This window comes from Mustela nigripes, chromosome 5 (genome assembly GCF_022355385.1).
Source record: "Mustela nigripes isolate SB6536 chromosome 5, MUSNIG.SB6536, whole genome shotgun sequence".
NCBI lineage: Eukaryota > Metazoa > Chordata > Mammalia > Carnivora > Mustelidae > Mustela > Mustela nigripes.
Genome location: NC_081561.1, coordinates 119,664,145 through 119,686,545, shown reverse-complemented (window position 1 = coordinate 119,686,545; position 22,401 = coordinate 119,664,145). Strand labels below are relative to the sequence as shown.

The 22,401-nt window shown below is 33.4% G+C and overlaps 1 protein-coding gene across 1 annotated transcript in view; it reads left to right on the top strand.

The window, feature by feature from the left end:
- The window catches only part of ASCC3 (activating signal cointegrator 1 complex subunit 3), a 336,478-nt gene that overhangs the window by 198,985 nt on the left and 115,092 nt on the right, over positions 1 to 22,401 (top strand). Inside the window, exons 17-24 of the mRNA XM_059401113.1 lie at positions 2,022 to 2,141; positions 5,076 to 5,240; positions 6,978 to 7,064; positions 7,921 to 8,097; positions 11,743 to 11,968; positions 13,701 to 13,855; positions 16,387 to 16,485; positions 17,658 to 17,826. Coding sequence (XP_059257096.1) covers positions 2,022 to 2,141; positions 5,076 to 5,240; positions 6,978 to 7,064; positions 7,921 to 8,097; positions 11,743 to 11,968; positions 13,701 to 13,855; positions 16,387 to 16,485; positions 17,658 to 17,826 — 1,198 coding nt within the window. The remainder of the gene's footprint in view (positions 1 to 2,021; positions 2,142 to 5,075; positions 5,241 to 6,977; positions 7,065 to 7,920; positions 8,098 to 11,742; positions 11,969 to 13,700; positions 13,856 to 16,386; positions 16,486 to 17,657; positions 17,827 to 22,401) is intronic.

Sequence of the window (22,401 nt, the reverse complement as noted above, 5' to 3'; positions counted from 1 at the left end):
TGAGATGAATGGATATATTGCAGAGATTTGAAAAATACTTGTGTTTATAATAAAAGGCTCCTATACTAAGGTAGCCACTAGGTGACAGCAGATATTTACAAGTAAATTTTTGTCTTTGTCACTAGGTGGCATTCAAAGATTAATCTAGAAATATGATGTGCCATCATGAATTTACATCCATTTTTCAGGGTGGTCTGTTAGTTTCTTTTGGTGATCATTTAGAAGACTCGAATGACTTGATCCATACTCTGATACTTGCTTCCTCCTTTCCTTTATTTTATCATTAGTAGCAATAAGTATATATTAATGTTAATTTACTGAGTCTGATTTTGAAAATATAGCAAGCTGTCTTATCCTTTATAAAATTTTCTACTCTTAGGAGGAGTCCTGTGATAGTATTTTAAAATACCTATAGGTCATAAGAGAATCCACACAGTTTTTGGTGTCAAATAGTAGAATCGCAAATGAGAAACACTATCAGATTTTTAACTGTTTTTAGTTTTCTTTACCTCAAGAAGCTAGAAAATGTTTTAACTGTCTCATTTTTAAATATTTGGGGAGTGTGGCACAACTCCCTTATTGGTTATATTTTAGTATTGTTATTCTTCATTTTGTAGAAAGTTTTCATTTGCATTTAGGAAATGTATATATTTTCCTATATTGAGGATGACTTAGTCATTTAAAAGTGCATTAGTATAAATTTATGAATTTATGTAATTATGGAAATCTAATTGACATATGACACTGTATAAGTTTTAAGGTTTATAATGCGATGATTTGATATGTGAATATGGTTATATAGTAACAATAAAGTTAGTAAATGTATTAATAGTCACATAATCACGATTTTGTTGTTTTCATGAGAACATTAAAAGCTCTACTCCCATAGCAACTTTCAAGTATACAATACAGTATTATTAACTATTAATTAGCTATCATTAACTGTTGTTACCATACTATACATTAAACAACGCAAATTATTCATCTTTAACTGAAAGTTTATACCTCTGACCAACGTCAGTTCCTCCAGTTCCTCCACCCTCAACTCCTGGCAACCACCATTCTACTCTGTTTCTCTGAGTCTGATGTTTTCAGAATCCATGTACAAGTGAGGCCTTATATAGTATTTGTCTTTCTCAGACTTATTTTAAGTTCATGTAAATTTAAAGTGAATAGTCAGAATCTGCCTCGTCATTTTTTACTTTGGTGATTTTTCTTTTTTAATAACTAATAGTATGATGTAACAGCATAATGATATTTTGTATATCGCTAGATCTCATCTTCAACTAGCCAAGTATCCACATTTATATCACAAAATTAGTTATACAGAATCTAAAATTATAGGATTTATAGGAATAAAACAAACGTGCAAGTTTTATTTTCTTTAATATTCAGTGTTAACTTTATTCTTCCTTTCTTTTTCCTAATATATATATAATGATTTAGGTAGAAAACATCTTTCCACCTCTGATTAAAGTATTAAGAAATTTAATTTTTCACCCAGATGTTCAGGGAAAATTATACAACTATGAAGTTTCACAGCTTGCATGAATTTTCAAATTACGGAATGCCAAGTAAATGATTACCTATAGATCTAGTAGTTAATGAAAATATTTTTAAGGAAACTTCTCATAATTCTGGTTTAATATCAATTTCTAATAATTGCTTTCTCTTTATTATACAGATCTTATATGTTATTATTGTGTTTTTAAATTATTTACCTTTCAATGCTATAGAGAATTAAACTCTACTTAGGGAAAAATAATCTCCAGATGCCGTAATATTGAGTAAATTCCGTTTTGGAAGTTACCATTTCCAGTGTACTGTTCTCAATTAAATGAGGCAGGAATTATTTTTAATTAATTGGAGAAGTGTCATGTCCAGTAATTATACTTACCTTCTTTTAAATAAGGTATGATGATGTATTTTAACTTAATTTTTGACAAAATGGCCTTTGATGTAATGTTTATATCCAACTTTAATGCATTAGTTTAATTTTTTTTTTAATTTTTTATTTGTAGATTGCTCTGGGAACAGTTACTAATGTGGAAGAAGCAGTGAAGTGGATAAGTTACACTTATCTTTATGTACGGATGAGAGCAAATCCATTAGTATATGGCATCAGTCACAAGGCTTACCAGGTAGAAAACTCATTTATAAAAAAAAAAAATCAAACCTTCTTTATTGGCTTTGTAATATTTGTATGATATGAGGATAAATATTTGCTACTTCTGTCTCATCTGAATAAAGTTAAGTACCTGGAATAAAAACAAAAAGCTTTAGTCTATTTTTAGAAAATACAAAGGAAAATTAAATTTACCTTGTAGTTAATAGCTCTTTTCTCACAGATACTAAAAAGTTCATCTTTATATTGTTATTTATTTACTATCCAGGTACATCTCCATATGATATTAATATTTTGCTGTGATTTTTATTTTATTTTTAAATATTTTATTTATTAGAGCATGAGCAGGAGGTAGAGGCAGAGTGGGAGAGAGAAGCAGACTCCCCACCCTGACCAGGGAGCCTGATGCAGGACTAGATCCCAGGATCCTGGGATCATGACCTGAGCCAAAGGCAGATGCTTAACTGACTGAGCCACCCAGGTGCCCTTTGCCGTGATTTTTTAAAAACTGTAATAAATTAAAGTTTTAGAGTAAACCAGACAGACATCAGAAAAATTGTAGATCATTTTTAATAATAAGCTTATATTTTTTTAAATATGTTCCTCTTCTCAAGTCTCTTCTAACCCCTTACTCCCAAATTAAAAGATAATGTTAATAAGTAATTAGCCATTTGGAGGTTTGGATTAGTTCCCCTGAGCACACAGACAAAACCGAATGTGTATTGTAGCACTTGTTCCTGTGAACTTGTCAGTTATGTGGGGCTTACAGAATCTGTTAGATTCTGTTAGATCTTGGCTTTTCTTTAGAACTCTGCTTTATACAATGTAAATGCTCCCTAATTACAAATAAAATCAGTTGTTTAATGAGAACATTATTTCACTATCATCATATGGATATTCAGTAGTGTTAAGTCAAAAGTAGCAAAGTTGAATTGAACTCCAAATTAGTTTTCCTCCACTTACTGTCAGCTTAGCTTTTATTTATATTCCATTGTGTTATCAAAGGAGTTGCCAAGCTTCTTTGTCATTTTTCTTTCCCTGTGCTATAGATTTGACTGTGGAAAATTGAAACTTAAATACTTATGAGGGAAAAAAATAAAAGATCTTGTTACAAATATGGGCTGGTGAAAATAGTCAATGACACTGTGAAAGCTTTCTGAAAGGGTAGAAGGCAAAGCACAACACATGGTTTTATGGGTTAAGCCATTGCAAATCTTGGGGTCAAATAAAACATGAATTGATTTTAAGTACTAAGTTAATTCCAGAAGTCACTTTTGTATAATTTTCTAACATAAAGTGATTTTTTTTTCCTTCTGAGATACATAGTTTTACTTTCTTCAGAGTTCAGAGACTCTGATCTTTTTAATTTTCTTTTTACTTACATGTTTTTATTTTATTACTCAATAAGAATTTGTAGCCACAAAACCCATGTGAACTAACACAAATCATGATGTCCAACATATTTTAATGGTTTAGAACATGTAATAAATAAGGTGGTTTTGTAAGATGAACTTGATACCTACAGTATATCATTTATAGCAAATATTTAAGATTTTTGTATTTGTTAATGCCTTTTAATTCTATCTTCCCTACATTTGACTTTCCTTTGCCTCATTTTTCTGATTTTAAAATTTACTTTAGCTATGTTTAGTGTATGAATAAGCTACCATCAAAATGTAAGTTAGAAGGAATAGTAGGAGTGCTAATTCATTAATTGATTTCTAAAGAATTTTTATATTCCTCTCCCTTCCCTTTGAAGGTCATATTTATTGCTCCTGACTAGAGCATGACCTTCAGGATTTGGCTGTATATATGTATACATACATACACATATTTATACACATATACACATATCACAATATTTAAGAATTTTTGTTAATATTGTGTGTTAAATGTCCTGTTTAGAAAGAAGCTATTTAGGGATTCTTGGATGGCTCAGTTGGTTAAGCATCTGCCTTTGGCTCAGGTCATGATCCCAGGGTCCTGGAATGGAATCCCTCATTGGACTCCTTGCTCAATGGGAGCCTGCTTCTCTCTCTGCCTGCCATTCTCCCTGCTTGTGCTCTCTGTCTCTCTCTCTGACAAATAAATAAATAAATCTTTTTTTTAAAAAAAGCCTATTAATAATAATTTCAAAAAGTATTCAAAAATTTCTTGTCAACTTCATCTTACACTTTGCTTCTATTAATATTATTATTATTATGGGCAAAATGGGTTTTTCTATTAGCAGTTATGAAAACTGCTAGAACACCAAAGTCATACTCTTGAAAGGATAATTAAGCATTTATTTCTTTATATCTTTAACAAAGGAAATCATTCTCACTGTGAGTTCTCCAAATAACTGATGAAGTAGGATTGCAGCTTGATATTTTAAAATCCCTGTTTATTTTAATATAGGAGGGAAAAGACAGATTGTTTAACTAATAACTGATTGCTGATCTTTATAGTCTTAAAGATTGTAAGACAACTATATAAGAATTTTAGATTCTAGGGGTACCTGGGCGGCTCAGTCATTAAGCATCTGCCTTTGGCTCGGGTCATGATCTCAGGGTCATGGGATCGAGCCCCTCATCCAGCTCCCTGCTCAGTTCTCCCTCTCCCACTCTCCCTGCTTGTGTTCCCTCTCTCTGTGTCTCTCTGTGTCAAATAAATAAGTAAAATATTTTTAAAAATAAGAATTTTAGATTCTAAAATATTACTACCTAAAGATATCATAATAAAGATTGATAATCTTAGTGAATTTTTAAGGCTTACTTTATCAAATGGATTAAAATATTTTCTATTTATGTCCTAAATTTATAAAAATGTACTTCTTTAAAAATTATGTTAAGAAATTTTATTCTAACTAAATACCAACAAAAAATTAATTTCCATAAATAGGTATATGTTTGTAAATGATGACTCTCTAAAGAAATACTCAAATGTTTATGTATATATTTTTTTCCTGCAGATTGACCCAACATTAGCAAAGCATCGAGAACAGTTAGTCATTGAAGTTGGTCGAAAACTAGACAAAGCTCGGATGATTCGTTTTGAAGAGAGAACTGGATATTTTTCCTCCACTGATTTGGGTAGAACTGCCAGCCACTACTATATTAAATACAACACCATTGAGGTATTATACTGAATGTAACAAATACAATAATATGTTTGCTCTTAGATGTAAATTCTTTCTAGACTTCAAAATACTGTATTAATGGAAATTTTTTTTAAGAAGCACTAATAGAACAAAGTGCATTTAACTTACGTGACTTCAATATCTTGAATTCTGTAAACAGAAGAGAAAAGTAAGACTTTAAGTAGTAAGGACCCTTTTGCCATCCATTCAGTGGGTATATCCTAAGCAGTAGGCACACCCAAGGCTAAAACAATGAGCATGTGGGGGAGACCTATGCAATGAGTGCCTGAATGAGTTTACTGAATGAGTTCAAGCAGGAGATGATGGCTTAATGATATCAGTGAATAAAAGTTGAAAATTAATTGCAGATTGTAGAGAAATACTGACTGAAAAGTTAGAAAAACTACTGCAATTATCAGGTCAACCCAACTGTACTATTTGGGCAATTTAAGAGTTTTCAAGGATAATTTAGACTACAGGGTAGCCTTAACGTTTTGCTGTTTAATGTAATGAGTAAGATAGGATGCCACTGTAATATTACATTTTAAGGAGCATATGCATGTCTTTATGCGTGTTTACATGCATGTATATATACCTACATATGTTAGTACATGGGAAAACATAACAGGGATTACCTGTGAGGGCAGTCTCAAGTTCAAGACCAAGATGGGTTAAAACACATTTTTACTCTTTTTATAGAGAGTTTGAATTTTTTTTCTTATATTCATTTTTTGGGATACCTAAATAAGTTTTTAGAAGGGAAATGTAATAGAAATTACTAAAGTGAAATTTCTTCAGAAATATGAACACCTAGGCCAATATGAAGTATAAGTTTTGTACTTGTTTAACACATCCTTATGCATTTTACACGTCTCAGAAAACACCTTTGTGTGCCTACTAGCTTTTCCTCATCTTTCCCCCAAATAAATCTTGCATTTGTACAGCACTTTAGGTTTCTTCTTTTAACATGTATCATCCCACAAGTGTGGTCTGATCTTCCTCAACCCAGAACATTGCCCCTAGCGCTCTCCTGCTTCTGTCACCTGCTCACGTGCTTGCTTGAACTCCTTTTGTCCACTAAGTAGCCTTCCTCATTTTCCCGCTAGGTCGTATGTTACTGCCAATCTGTATTTTATGCCTGTTTGTAGCTCTTCCAAGAACTGTAACCCTTCTTCAGTTTTGTCTTTATTCTATGTGGTCTTCCACTGATGTTTTTTCTTCCCAGTTTCCTGAATTTGTATATGCCGTCACTAGGAATATTTTGAGGCCTTCACCAGAATTTTCAGGTTGCATAATTTTAGTTATTCCTATTTTTAGGAATATGCTATGATATGATATGTTCAGCTTAAAGTTGGAAAATGGTACATATTTCCACATGCCTGTGCTGAAAATTAACCAAGGCTGGACAGTTATGCTGAACATTTTTTTAGCTATTTAATGTAGGTTTTAATAACTGATTTTATTGATCTTTTTTCCTTCTAAAGGTCTTTTCCAGCTAGTTATGTTTTAGGAAATTTTTTAGTCTTTGTTGAATTTGTTGATGTTTAAAGCAATGGTCAAGAAGTGTATACCGCAGTAAAAAAGAAAAAAAATAGTATATCACAGACATAATAATTCTGCATTGTGTAGGGCTCAAATATTCTTTAAGAATGTGTGATTTTTCTAGTCACTTTTTAATTGAAAATATTTCACTGGATCTTCTATTTTAATCAAATATAACAATTGCTTTGGTAGACCTTCAATGAATTCTTTGATGCTCACAAAACAGAAAGTGATATTTTTGCTATCGTCTCCAAAGCGGAAGAATTTGATCAAATCAAGGTAAGATTATTTGAAGCTTGAATCAAATGCATTTTTTGGTGTATACATTCATTCATTTATAAAAGCTTATAATTATTTGTTATTCCTGTTAAAATATAAGCTGTATGGCACTTCGCGTTTAGAGTGCCAGCACTGTTCTTCCATTTATCAACAGTGTCCACTATCCTAGATTATGATATTATGTCATTCCTGACACTATTCTTTGCTCTCTACTGCAAATCAAATATAATTTAAATAGGTTTTGCAATAATGAAACTGGCAGAGAATATAGTATGTAGATTTTGGTTTATTTGCAATATAAGGTTCACTGAAGAAAATATAAAGGACATGCATGATTCAAACTTAGATATGAGTATTTCTGTACCCATATTATAATTTAATCTTATTAACAGTGAAAACTTTAATACTGTGAATCATAGTACTTCACAGCTTTAAGCTATGAATGTGTTATACCATATAAAAATATATGACTATAATGAATGCATTTGAAGATAATTCAAGTTTGCCCTAATCCATTTGGGCAGAGGTTTTACTCTGGTCAAATAAAATATGAAATCTCATCAACTGAAGGATGGTGAGGTCAGAAGATTTAATTTTTGTGGCATATCAAATTTTTATATGTCAATGGCAACTTTAATATTGGTGATGAATAATAAAATGTAATTGTATCAGCCTCAAGATAGTTTCTTATTGTATTTTATTAGCTACCTGTGAAAAATTACTATTTTATTAGTGTAAAAAAGAAAAATGTTGAAAAATGGAAGCCTTAAGAAAACATGCGATGTGGTTTTATTTCAATATGTAAAATTCAAGTAAATCAGCCCAAATAATCTAATAAAAACATTGACTCTTCCAGGTCAGAGAAGAGGAAATAGAAGAGCTAGATGCTTTATTAAACAATTTCTGTGAACTCGCCGCTCCTGGAGGTGTAGAGAACAGTTATGGGAAAATAAACATCCTACTTCAAACTTATATCAGCCGAGGAGAGATGGACAGTTTCTCCCTTATATCAGATTCTGCATATGTTGCACAGGTAAGAATATTACTCCCTTCCTGTTTGCTCTTCCTTGTTTAGTTTTAGAGACTCAAGATAATCATTCATGCTGTACTTTGAATGCATTGCACTGTGACATGCTACCAAGTACCATTTTACTGCAGAACTGGTTCTGTTTAATTTGCACATTTTTTATGCCCTCTGTACTATTAGATCAGAAATGAAGGTGGAATTTGGTGGTTGGTTTGGTTCTTTTTGATGTTGCTGTTGTTTTAATTTAGAATTTAAAGATACCAACTTTTTTTTTTCTGCTTTACATGATCAAGTTCATTTCTTTTATTTATAAATGGCAATAATACAAGAATATTGCAAGCAGAATAAAAGATTGTGGAACCTTTGTAACTTAACCCAAATGTTAGAAACATAAACAAGGTTTTTTTTACCATTAAATAAGGCTTCATAGCAGTACCTCAGACCATATTTTCAGTCTGATAAGTTTCTGATAAAGAAAGTAATCTTTCGGGGCGCCTGGGTGGCTCAGTGGTTTGGGCTGCTGCCTTCGCCTCGGGTCATGATCTCAGGGTCCTGGGATCGAGCCCCGCATGGGGCTCTCTGCTCCGCAGGAAGCCTGCTTCCCTCTCTCTCTCTCTCTGCCTGCCTCTCTGCCTACTTGTGATCTCTGTCCTTCAAATAAATAAATAAAATCTTTAAAAAAAAAAAAGAAAGAAAGAAAGTAATCTTTCTTCCCTACCGATGATACTTAAAAATTGAGAACTGAAAAAAAAATTCCCTAAATTACAGCTCATTAAATGTATAAGTTTTTTAAAATATTGTAGTATAAAAGGCTGTTGTAGTATTTATCTTTTTATATTTCAACCATTTATGTATTCACTCATGTGAAGTAAAGCAGGTTATTTTTTGCAGTATTTTTCTTTCAAATGAGGCTTTTCTTCTAGATATGTTTGTTTGGTTTTTTTTTTTTAATACTTTTTACTTGAAAAAGGTATTGTTTCACGGCAAACTGTGAAACAGACTCTTAATTATAGAGAACAAACTGATGGTCACCAGAGGGGAGGTGGGTGAGGGGGATGGGTGAGATAGGTGATGAGAGTGTATTTGTTGTTATGAGCACAGACTGGTGTATGGAAGTGTTGAATCACTGTATTGTACACCTGAAACTAGTATGACACTATATGTTAACTTTACAGTAATTAAAAGAAAAATAAAAAATAAAAAAGAATCCCTTTTTCATCATTTTTCATTGAGTAGTGCCTCCTCTAAGTTAAAGAGAAATAAAAGCTAAATCTTATTTTAAATGTAGAAACTATTCTGCTCTGTATCTTATGTTGGTAATTTTGTTCAAAAATATATATTTGTGTTAAATTATTATTAACAGCCATGAGTACTCAGGCATGCTTTGAAATAACTGTAAATGTGAAGTATTTGCAAACATGAACCAAGATATATTGGTAAACAAGTTGAATGAATTCAGTAATTTAATCAAAGTAACCAAGGAACCAGGTGATGATTTTATATACTATGTAAACCAACTATGGCTGTGGCGGAAAAAAAATTTTTTTTGGCGTATCTTGGAACACATGTATTTCGGGCCATAGAAAAGTTTTATATAATTTATAATCTCTAAATTTATATATAATTTATAATCTCTAAACCCTGTGACTTGTATAGGAACCATTGTTTTCTAACTTATTTTATCTGCTTTTGTGAAAAATGATGTTGTCATTTTACATTTTCTAATTATTTTATATTGAAATAGTTAATAGCTTAACTAAAAGTTAAAGCTTTTCTGGGTTCTAGATGAATAATCTGGTCACATTTCTTTTTGATTCAAGATTATGGATATATTACCAAAGACTGATACATGAATTGCTTTACAGTGTAGAACTTAGGGTTTCTTTATGATTGGTGCCCAGAAAGTCAGTCTTGGAAAATTAAGGTTATATCTCAAAGCATCCTTGTTTTTCTTAAATAGCTATTGTGGGTCTATCATCCTTGAATGCGTTAGATAAATTACTGTTGAGTTTATATTTTAAATGTAAGCTACCAACAACAGTTCCACAACAACCCTCTCAGCTCTGTAAAATAGTCATCCCTTCTCTATTTCTAAAATTTTATTGTCTTAGCCCCTGAGATAACTCCTTAGCTCAAATATTCTCTGATGTTATAAAGCCTCTGCTTAGCTTCTCTGAACTGCATGTCTTAGGTACTCTGATCATTATTCCCAATTTATTTCATTCCAGATTAAAGTGCCTGCCTATATCTCACATGGGATTTCTTCTTCCATTTCTTTTAGCTTTTAGGGAACAACTATAGGTTCTGAGATACTTTCAAACACAGTTGGGAAATTTAGCCTGGCATCTTCTTACAAGAGCAGCTAGGAGTGATGTCGGAAGAAGACCTATTTGGTGGATACAGTAATCAAAATGTTCATTTTATTTTTCATTCTCTGCGCCAAATAAGAGTCATCCTTTAATTTTTATTGGGTATCAGAACAGTTATCATACTTTTAAATACTATTTTGTTCTTAAATTTCTAATACTTTAAAAAAAAAGTAGTCAAATCTGTCAAGAGACAAATACATATTTTATATAAAATGGAAAACCAAAGCCCTTAACTCTTGTGATCATTTTTTTACCTTGTAATTTCAAGCCAGATCACCTATTTGCTATTTAAAATCTCCACTTTTTTATCTCTTTTTTTAATGATTTTGAACAGATTTTAACATTCTTCATTTTCAAGTATAGATGTCATTTGAGATTGTGAGGATACCTCCCAAATTCATGACTTTAAGAAACAATCTTCAGTAAAATAACCTGCAACATTACTAATAGAGGGAAGAAGGCAAAACAAAAGGAAACTAACTGTGGAGATGTTAAAAGGGCTTCAGTCCTTGTAACTTTCTGTATGTCTATTAATGAAGTTTTCCTAATCACCAAATTTACAACCTTGGGGTTAAATTGGACTTGTTTAGACCTGGCTTTGAATAGATACTCTAATACCAACTATCTGTGTGATCTTGGTCAAATTATTAACCTCACCAAGCTCTGTTATCTTCATGTATAAAATTATAATAACAAGCCCAATTGAATGCAGTTGCCATAAAGATTAAAGGAGATAACATACAAATTAAATGAGATACATAAAGCAATTAAGGTGTTGCTTGTTTTGTAGGGAGCATTAATACAGGTAGCTGAACCCATCAGGATTTCCTTTATCACCCTTCTCACACTAATTTTTCTTTCTTACTGGATCCCAGAGTCACCTTTATTTCCCTAAGTAGACTTTTAATCATCCCCCTATATAGCCAAGGGTATCCTTGGCTGTATCTTATATTCTAGGTGGCTTCAACAACCTTCTAAGTCTTACATATAACTTTTATCTCTTCCTCCTTAGTTTCTCATTGGGGGGCATAGGGTCGAGCCTCGTAAGAACTTGGATATGAGACTACCATCTGTGATTTAACAAGATAACATCCACCTATGAAAGATGTGATTATTCTTATGTAGAACTAATGAAGATAACTGAGGTTGTATGAGGATAGATGTTGCCCACAATTAAAGGCTGCAATTTGGCATACGTCCTGTAAAATTGAGTGTGAGTGACAAATTTGACAAATTTAAAAGTACAGTGTACCTAACCACTAACCCCCTTTTTATTCTTTAGAATGCAGCTAGAATTGTCCGTGCTCTTTTTGAAATTGCTCTGAGGAAACGTTGGCCTGCCATGACCTACAGGCTCCTGAATCTTAGTAAAGTCATTGACAAGAGGCTTTGGGGTTGGGCTAGCCCTCTGAGACAGTTTTCAGTCTTACCACCACACATTCTAACAAGATTAGAAGAAAAAAATCTTACTGTGGATAAACTGAAAGACATGAGGAAAGATGAAATAGGTAAGCAGAAACGTTTTAATGTATTGTTCTGTACAAATAAAATATTTTATTAGATATAAAAGAAAACTGCATTTTCATACTTCAGATAAATTTGTTTACCATTTTAAATCCAGTTGGTATCATTATGTAAATAGCATTTGTTCTTCTACTTTTATCATATGATGTTGAAAAAGTATTCCTACATACATTTCTAGATATCTTAACATTTTATTGGACAAACTTAAAATAAGATTATTGAATAGTTAATATTTGATTAGTTAATATTGATTAATATTGATTAGTTAATATTTCAGATTCTGAGGATGCCTGGGTGGCTCTGTGGGTTAAAGCCTCTCCCTTCAGCTCTGGTCATGATCTCAGGGTCCTGGGATCGAGCCCCACATCAGGCTCTCTGCTCAGCAGGGAGCCTGCTTCCTCCTCTCTCTCTGCCTGCCTCTCTGCCTACTTGTGAACTCTATCAAATAAATAAATAAAATCTAAAAAAAAATTTCAGATTCTGAATAGGATAGACATTACACATGAAGTGAGTTAGGCTGAGAAGAAATGAGGGGGAGGACTACTGCTGGCATAAGGTCCAATGATGGAAGAGAGGTTGAGATAATTATTTCACCTTGTATAGTAAGAATACTTGAAGACAGAATGGTAGAAGGTATCCATAAAAATAGAAATTAAGGATATTAATTAGAGAAGTTAAGATTACTTACAATGGGGGCACCTGGGTGGCTCAGTAGGTTAAGCCTCTGCCTTCGCCTCAGGTCATGATCCTGGGATCCGGGAACCGAGCCCCACATCGGGCTCTCTGCTCCACGGGGAGCCTGCTTCTCCCTTTCCCACTCCCCCTGCTTGTGTTCCCTCTCTCCGGTCTCGGTCTCTGTCAAACAAATAAATAAATAAAATCTTTAAAAAAAAAAAAAAAGATTACTTACAATGGAGTAACATGTGTAAATATTTTATGATACTTTATCATTAAAGGAAAACCACTTTTAGTTTCAAATTCTGGTGAACATAGAACATTTTGATTTGCTCATAAACATACTTTAAAAATTGTATTATGAAGAACCAAGATATGTAAGAACTATTGATACTATTAAATATTATCTATTTTTACTTAATTGCTTGGACTCAAGTAGGAGAATGTTTATAGTCAGTCACAGTCAGTCTGTTTGTGACCCCCTCCCCACCTTGGCATTCCCATACATAACTACTTCAAAATGTAGTAATTTATGAAAATGAGTACAAGTGATTAAGTTTGTACTACATTAACCATATTTTATATTTTAGCTTTATTTTTTTCTAGAAATGAGTTTGGATGGGTGATTTGTGTTTGATTATTAAAGCATTTCCCATGATGGTTATAGAGTTGAGAAGTAGACTTTGAGCAAATTAATAGCTATTTTCACAAAATACTGAATTTTTTAATGTGTCATAAGCTAACTAGGAGAAAAGTAGGACTGTTTATAGTAGTTTAAACACTGTCAAGTCTCAGTAATTTTAAGAACCCTATTAATAGCTGAAGAAACCCTGATACTGGTTTTCAGAGCTATGAATTGCTAATTCAAGTTAACTATTACAAAATATTCAAACATGCCAGGTCAAGAATGTCAACTATTCTACATAGCAAATCATAAAACAAGCAATAAAACCACCTTCTCTGAAATCCCATTTACAAGTCAGATTATATTGCTTTTTTTCTGTCTGAACACATTTCTTCTGTGTGATGTTTTCCTTACAGGTCACATGCTGCATCATGTGAATATTGGGCTCAAGGTCAAACAGTGTGTTCATCAGATTCCTTCTGTTACAATGGAAGCATCCATTCAGCCCATCACACGGACTGTCCTCCGAGTGACACTGAGCATCTGTCCTGATTTTACTTGGAATGATCAGGTAAAAGTGGAAAATATCTATATCAGTGGTCAGTAAAAATGTCTGTACTGCAGGTTCGACTATACCTCCTTACATCTGTCCTTAAGACATAATAGAAAACTCTAAAAAGAATATATATTGAAGATTCATTTAAAGCATTGTAGTAATATTTACTACCATCCTGAAGAAAAATATGATATAATATATTAAAATGGCAACCAATGAGACCTCTTCATAACATCTTAGGTACCCTGAAAGTTCAACATTGAACAATAGTTTAGTGGATTCACTTTCATAAAGACTTTGCTTAATTCTGTCTTCTTTAATTTTGTTATCTTCATTTTTGCCAGCTCTACTTACTCTGTCATTTTATCCTACTAAAAAGTCAAGATTCTTTGTGGTAAAAGAGCCCTTTTAAAATCCTAATATTTCTCAAATTATCAGTCTCCTCTTCTATTTTCCATTAGATATGTAGAAAGAGTATTCTATGTTTTCCTCCTGGTCACCAGTTTCTTTCCTGCTGAGACTACTTTCTCAGTGATCACCAAAACCTAACTGGTTGCCATAATAATGACTTTTGCTGTTATTTTCCTTAGTTCTCTGAATATTCAGCACTATACATTGTCTTTCTTGAAAATGTCCTTCCTTGGCACCTATCACATTCCTGTTTCTGTGTTTACCCTTTCTATTCTTTCTAAATCTTAGACGTTATGGTAACTATAATTCATCACATCTGGTTGTGACACCCTTCCCACCCTGGTATTCCCATACATAACTATTTCAGAATATAATCATTTATGAAAATATGTGCAAGGATCGACCATATTTTATATTTTAGCTTCATTTTTCCATATATCATATATATGAAATCATATATGTATTTAACGTGTACACACACATATATGAAGTTCTACTCTGGATCCTCTTTCTATTCTATTTTTTAAGGTCTGTCTTTGCAGCAGTTGCTGTACAAAGACTCCAGTAAAAGTAGTGATTGTAGATACAAAAGTAAGTCTCAATCCTTTCTTTCAAGAAGCCAGTGGAGGAAGACAAGGAAATCCGTAATTGTAATAGCAGTACCTTCTTTACATGGTTATTTTAAGTTTCTGATTTCGTATAAGTAAATGTCTTCTACATTACCTGTCATTATTAATATATCTTTAATATGAATTAATTTTATTCATCAATGTGCTTAAAAATTAACCAGCCATAGTCTTAAATCTACCACTGGTCTTAAACTGTCCTAACCAGTAATTTCTTCAGCTTTCTTCTCTGTAAACATGCATAATAATAATAATAATTATCTTTCTCACAAATTCTGTGAGAGCTAAATGATATAAAATTATATTTAATATTTCTGTAAACATTAAATTTTACATAAAATGTAAAATTAGTTAAGCCATACTCATATTTCATTTATATTTATAATAGAGGGTTTTTAAAATCCATAAAAGTTTTATTTGCCTTTTTTCACAGTTTTCTTCTGTCAGTATCCATAAAAAAATCTTCCACAGTTTGATTTAATTCATCAGTAAGATAGAGTACTTAATCGTTTGTGTAAAGTGTTAACTTGAGCTCAGTTAGAATGCTATTGGCTGCAAGAATAGAAAACCTGACTTATCTCAAAGGGACTTATGCAAAAAAATATATTATCTTCCACAATAAAATGTCCACCAGTAGAATAGGCCCCAGAGGTAATTTAATGTATTTAATGCCATCATTTAGGGCCCATCTTTTTGCTGTCCTGACACTCTTGGCTACTTTCCAAATTTTTTCTGTGCTTCCTTGTTCACGTTTAACAGGGAAAGGTGAACACACCCCTACTTCATCAACCCAGAGCATGAACCATAAGACTTTTCCTCAGTCTGATTGAAATAGAATTGGCCATGTGCCTATCCCTTACCACAAGCTGTTTGTTATAAGGGGGATACTATAAGCTGATTGGCTTGGGCTATCCAAAATCATTCTGAGAGACAAGGTCACCTTTTCCTGAGTCACATAATAGAGAGATGAACACTTAACAATACTGGGCTTTGTTAGGAAGAAAAAAAAAAAAGAGGGAGAAGAATGAGTATAAAATACAGTATATCTATCTCTCCGATGGAATATTATTTGTTAGTGAAAAAGAATGAAGTACTGTTACATGATAGAACATGAATGAACCTTGAGAACATGGTAAATGAAAAAAGCCAGTCACAGAGGGCCACATATTATATTATTCCATTTATATAAAATCTCCACTACAAGCAAATCTTTATAAAATAGATTGTTGTTGTCAAGCTTGGAAGTTGGGACAATGGAGAAAGATAAGTAATGACTGGAGATGGGTGCAAGGTTTCTTTTTGGGGGTAATTCTTAAATAAGATTATAGAGATGGTTGTAAAAGCTTTATAAAAACCATTGAAATGTATACTTTAAGTGAGTAACCTTTTTAATGTAAATTATATATTAGTAATGCTGTTAGAAACAGAATAGGTGCTGGATTTGTAAACAACAATATCCCTTACTTGAGTTAAAATATACTTAGTATTAGAATATTATTTTTCCTCTAGGTCCATGGGACAGTAGGAGAACCTTGGTGGATTTGGGTAGAAGATCCTACAAATGATCATATTTATCATTCAGAGTATTTTCTAGTTCTGAAAAAACAGGTAAACATGGGTGTGTCTATTATTATGTTGCTATCAAAAAAAAGAAAACATAAACTAAATAATTTCTGTTTTTACCTATTTCTTTATAATTTCTTAGTGCCCTTAAAGCTTTATTTTTTTTTTTTTATGTTTCTGTTTGGTTTTAAAGGTAACAGGAATTGCATGTTATTATATTCATATATTCAGTGTGATCCTAGGTTGAGAAAGTTAATTGTAATCTTTATCATGGTTCAAGGCGTGACCTGCACAGGAGTGAAATATGTCCGATGGATGGGATAAATAATGTAATGGATAAATAAAATTAAATAAATAAAAACTAATACTTTAGATGTTACAAAAATTACTACAGAATATTGACTCACATTATGAAAAGAGCATTTTAAAATATTTTCCATAAATCCTAAAAGAAAAACTTAATTTGATACTAGCATATCTTTAACTGTGATGCTTCATCCATGATTTCTCTTTTTATCAAAGAGAAAACAAGTTTTAGGCAGGGAACCTTGGGTAGACAGTAGTAGAATTTCACAGGATGTTTCTTTTCATGATTACCTTCTATTTATGCTAAGTTCTGTTATTCCACTTTAGGTCATGGTAAAATTTAAAGAAAAATGTTAAGTGAATTGGTAAAAATCATGAAGTTAAATAATTTAATGAATAGAAATTTAGGAAATTCTGATAGTCAAACTGGTAATGTTAGTACATGATGATATACATATATCAATAATATAAATTATATATAAATTTTACTTTCTACAATATCAGATATCCTCAGAAGGGAACTACATATAAATTTCTGAAGTGCCTGAATATCTCAGCTACTTATTTATTTATTTAAGATTTTATTTATATTTATTTATTTGACAGACAAACAGTGAGAGAGGAAACACAAGCACGGGGAGTGGGAGAGGGAGAAGCAGGCTTCCCACTGAATGGGGAGCCCAATGTTGGGCTTGATCCCAGGACGCAGGACCCTGGGATCATGACCTGAGTTGAAGGCAGCCGCTTAACGACTGAGCCATCTAGGTGCCCCTATCTCAGCTATTTAGAAACCCAACATATTTTCTTGTTTAGTACCTATTGGTGTAGATAGCATTTTCTTAACACTAGACTAAGAGGTCCTTTATGATATCAGAATATTCATATTCACTTGAGACTTTATTTCACATTAGGTCATTAGTAAAGAAGCTCAACTTCTGGTATTTACAATCCCTATTTTTGAGCCTTTGCCTTCCCAATACTACATCCGAGCAGTGTCTGATAGATGGTTAGGAGCTGAGGCTGTATGTATTATCAACTTTCAACATCTGATTCTACCAGAGAGACATCCTCCCCATACAGGTAACATATTGAATTGTAACTTGAATCATTGATATTGTTGTTGATGTTTGTTGTTTAATTTGTGTGTTTGTTTTTATTATTTTTTTATTAAAATATAATGTATTATTTGTTTCAGGGGTACAGGTCTGTGATTCATCAGTCTTACACAGATCACAGCGCTTAACATAGCACATACCCTCCCCAATGTCCATCACCCAGCTACCCCATCCCTCCCACCTCACCTCCCCTAGAGCAATCTTCAGTTTGTTTCCTGAGACTTAGAGTCTCTTATGGTTTGTCTCCCTCTCTGGTTTCATCTTCTTTCATTTTCCCTCCCTTCCCCTTTGATTCTCTGTATTGTTTCTCAAATGCTTCAAATCAGTGAGATCATACGATAATTGTCTTTCTCCGATTGACTTATTTCACTTAGCATGATACCCTCTAGTTCTACATCGTTGCAAATGCCAAGATTTCAGTTTTTGATGGCTGCATAATATTCCATTGTGTATATATACCACATCTTCTTTATCCATTCAAATGTTGATGGACATCAAGGCTCTTTCTGTGGATTGGCTATTGTGGACATTGCTGCTATAAACATTAAGGTGCACGTACCACTTCAGATCACTACATTTGTATCTTTGGGGTAAATACCCAGTAGTACAATTGCTTGTAGGGTAGCTCTGTTTTCAACTTTTTGAGGAACCTCCATATTGTTTTCCAGAGTGGATGCACCAGCTTGCATTCCCACGGACAGTGTAGGAGGGTTCCCCTTTCTCCGCATCCTCACCAACATCTATCATTTCCTGACTTGTTAATTTTAGCCATTCTAACTTCTGTGATGTGGAATCTCATTGTGGTTTTGATTTGTATTTCCCTGATGCCTAGTGATATGGAGCATTTTTTCATGTGTCTGTGTCCATCTGGATGTCTTCTTTGCAGAAATGTCTGTTCATGTCCTCTGCCCATTTCTTGATTATATTATTTGTTCTTTGGGGGTTGAGTTTGACAAGTTCTTTATAGATTTTGGCTACTAGCCCCTTATCTGAGATGTCATTTGCAAATATCTTCTCCCATTCTGTCAATTATCTTTTGGTTTTGTTGACTGTTTCCTTTGCTGTGCAAAAGCTTTTTATCTTGAAGTCCCAATAGTTCATTTTTGTTCTTGCTTCCCTTGCCTTTGGCAATGTTTCTAGGAAGAAGTTGCTGCGGCTGAGGTTGAACAGGTAGCTACCTGTGTTCTCCTCAAGGATTTTTGGTGGATTCCTGTCTCACATTCAGGTCTTTCATCCATTTGAGTCTATTTTTGTGTGTGGTATAAGAAAATGGTCCAGTTTAGTCCACATTTCATGTGACTTCTGCATGTCCCAACACTATTTGTTGAAGACACTGTCTTTTGTCCATTGGACATTTTTTTCCTGCCTGGTCAAAGATTAGTTCATCATAGCATTGAGGGTCCATTTCTGGGCTCTCTATTCCATTCTATTCATCAATGAGTCTGTTTTTGTGCCAGTACCATACTGTCTTGATGATTACAGCTTTGTAATAGAGCTTGAAGTCCAGAATTAGAAATAAAGGCTTTAAATGATGGTGATGCCACCAGCTTTGGTTTTCTTTTTCAACATTCCTCTGGCTCTTCCGGGTCTTTTCTGCTTCCATGTAAATTTTAGAATTATTTGTTCCATTTCTTTGAAAAAAGTTGATGGTATTTCGATAAAGATTGCATTAAATGTATATATTGCTTTTGGTGGTGTAGACATTTTCACAATATTTGTTCTTCCAATCCATGAGCATGGAATGTTTTTCCATTTCTCTGTGTCTTCCTCAATTTCTTTCATGAGTATTCTATAGTTTTCTGAGTACAGATTCTTTGCCTCTTTGGTTAGATTTATTCCTAGGTATCTTATGGTTTTCATGCAATTGTGATTGAGATCAACTCCTTAATTTCTCTTTCTTCTGTCTTCTTGTTGGTATATAGATTTTATACATTGATTTCTGTGCATTGATTTTATATCCTGACATTTTATGGAATTCCTGGATGAGTTCTAGCACTTTTGGAGTGGAGTCTTCTGGGTTTTCCACATAAAGTATCATATCATCTGCAGACAGTGAGTTTGATTTCTTTGCCAATTCAGATGCCTTTTATTTCTTTCTATTGTCTGATTGCTGAGGCTATGACTTCTAGTTCTGTATGAAATAGCAGTGGTGATAGTGGACATCCTTGCCATGTTCTTGACCTTAGTGGAAAAACTCTTCAGTTTTTCCCCATTGAGAACAATATTCACTGTGGGTTTTTCGTAGATGGCTTTAAGGATATTGAGGTATGTACCTTCTGTCCCCACACTGTGAAGAGTTTTGATCAAGAAAGGATGCTGTACTTTGTTAAATGCTTTTTCTGCATCTATTGAGAGTTCTTGTCCTTTCTTTTATTGATGTATGGTATCACATTGATTAATTTGCATTTGTTGAACTAACCTTGCAGCCCAGGTATAAATCCCACTTGATCATGGTGAATAATCCTTTTAATGTACTATTAGATCCTCCTGGCTAGTATTTTGGTGAGAATTTTTGCATCTGTGTTCATCAGGGATATTAGTCTGTAATTCTCCTTTTTGATGTGGTCTTTGTCTGGTATTAGGATCAAGATAATGCTGGCCTCGTAAAATGGGTTTAGAAGTTTCCCTTCCATTTCTATTTTTTGGAACAGTTTCAGGAGAATGGGTATTAATTCTTCTTTAAATGTTTAGTAGAATTCCCCTAGGAAGTCGTCTGGCCCTGGGCTCTTATTTCTTGGGAGATATTTGATTTATAGGTCTGTTCAGGTTTTCTATTTCTTCCTGGCTCAGTTTTGATAGTTTATACGTCTCTAGTAATGCATTCATTTCTTTCAGATTGTCTAGTTTGCTTGCATATAGTTGCTCATAATGTGTTCTTTTAATTGCTTGTATTTCTTTGATGTTGGTTGTGATATCTCCTCTTTGGTTCATAATTTTACTAATTTCGATCCTTTCTCTTTTCTTTTGGATAAGTCTGGTCAGGGGTTTATCAATCTTATTAATTCTTTCAAAGAACCAACTCCTAGTTTCGTTGATCTGTTTACTGTTCTTTTGGTTTCTATTTCATTAATATCTGCTATGATCTTTTTTATTTCTCTTCTTCTCCTAGGTTTAGGCTTTATTTGCTGTTCTTTCTCCAGCTCCTTTAGGTATAGGGTTAGGTTGTGTATTTGAGACCTTTCTTGTTTCTTGAGAAAGGCTGTAATGCTACATCTCAAAGATTTTCAACAGTTGTGTTTTCATTTTCATTTGTTTCCATGATTTTTTAAAAATTCTTCTTTAATTTCCTGGTTGACCCATTGATTCCTTAGTAGGATGCTCTTTAGCCTCCATGTATTTGCGTTCTTTGTAACTTTCCTCTCATGATTGAGTTCTAGTTTCAAAGCATTGTGGTCAAAAATATGGGAATGATCCCAATCATCTGGTACGATTGAGACCTGATTTGTGACCCAGGACAAGATCTGTTGTGGAGAATGTTCCCCGTGCACTAGGGAAGAATGTGTATTCTGTTGATTTGGGATGGAATGTTCTGAATAAATCTGTGAAATCCATTTGGTCCAGTGTGTCATTTAAAGACTTTATTTCTTTGTTGATCTTTCACTTAGATGATCTGTCCATTTCAGTGATGGGTTGTTAAAGTCCCCTACTATTATTCTTTTACTGTCGATGTGTTTCTTTGATTTTGTTATTAATTGGCTTATTTAATTGCTGCTCCCATGTTAGGGGCATAGATATTTAAAATTATTTGATCTTCTTGTTGGATAGACCCTTTAAGTATGATATAGTGTCCTTTCTCATCTCTTATTACAGTTTTTGGTTTAAAATCTAATTTGTCTGATACAAGGAGTGTTACCCCCAGCTTTCTTTTGATGTCCATTAGCATGATTAATGGTGTTCCACTCGTTCACTTTAAATCTGGAGGTGTATATGGGTCTAAAATGGGTCCCTTGCAGATAGCATATTGATGGTCCTTGTTTTTGTTTCATCCAATCTGGTACCCTGTTTCTTTTGATTGGGGCATTTAGCCCATTTACATTCAGGATAACTATTGAAAGATAATGGATTTAGTGCCATTGTATTGCTTGTAAGGTGACTGTTACTGTATATGGTCTCTCTTCCTTTCTGGTCGACGTTTCTTAAGGCTCCCTCTTTTCTTAGAGGACCCCTTTCAATATTTCCTGTAGAGCTGGTTTGGTGTTTGCAAATTCATTTAATTTTGTTTGTCTAGAAGCTTTTTATCTCTCCTTCTATTTTAAATGACAGCCTAGCTGGATATAGTATTCTTGGCCGCATAATCTTCCTCATTTAGTGCTCTGAATATATCAGGCCTGTCATTTCTGGCCTTCCAGGTCTCTGTGGATAGGTCTGCTGCCAATCTAGTATTTCTGCCATGGTGGGTTAAAGACCTCCTGCCCCTGGAGCTGCTTTCAGGATTTTCTTTGTCTCGGAGACTTGTAAGTTTTACTGTTAGATGATGGGGTGTGTACCTATTTTTATTGATTTTGAGGGGACTTCTCTGTGCCTCCTGGATTTTGATGCC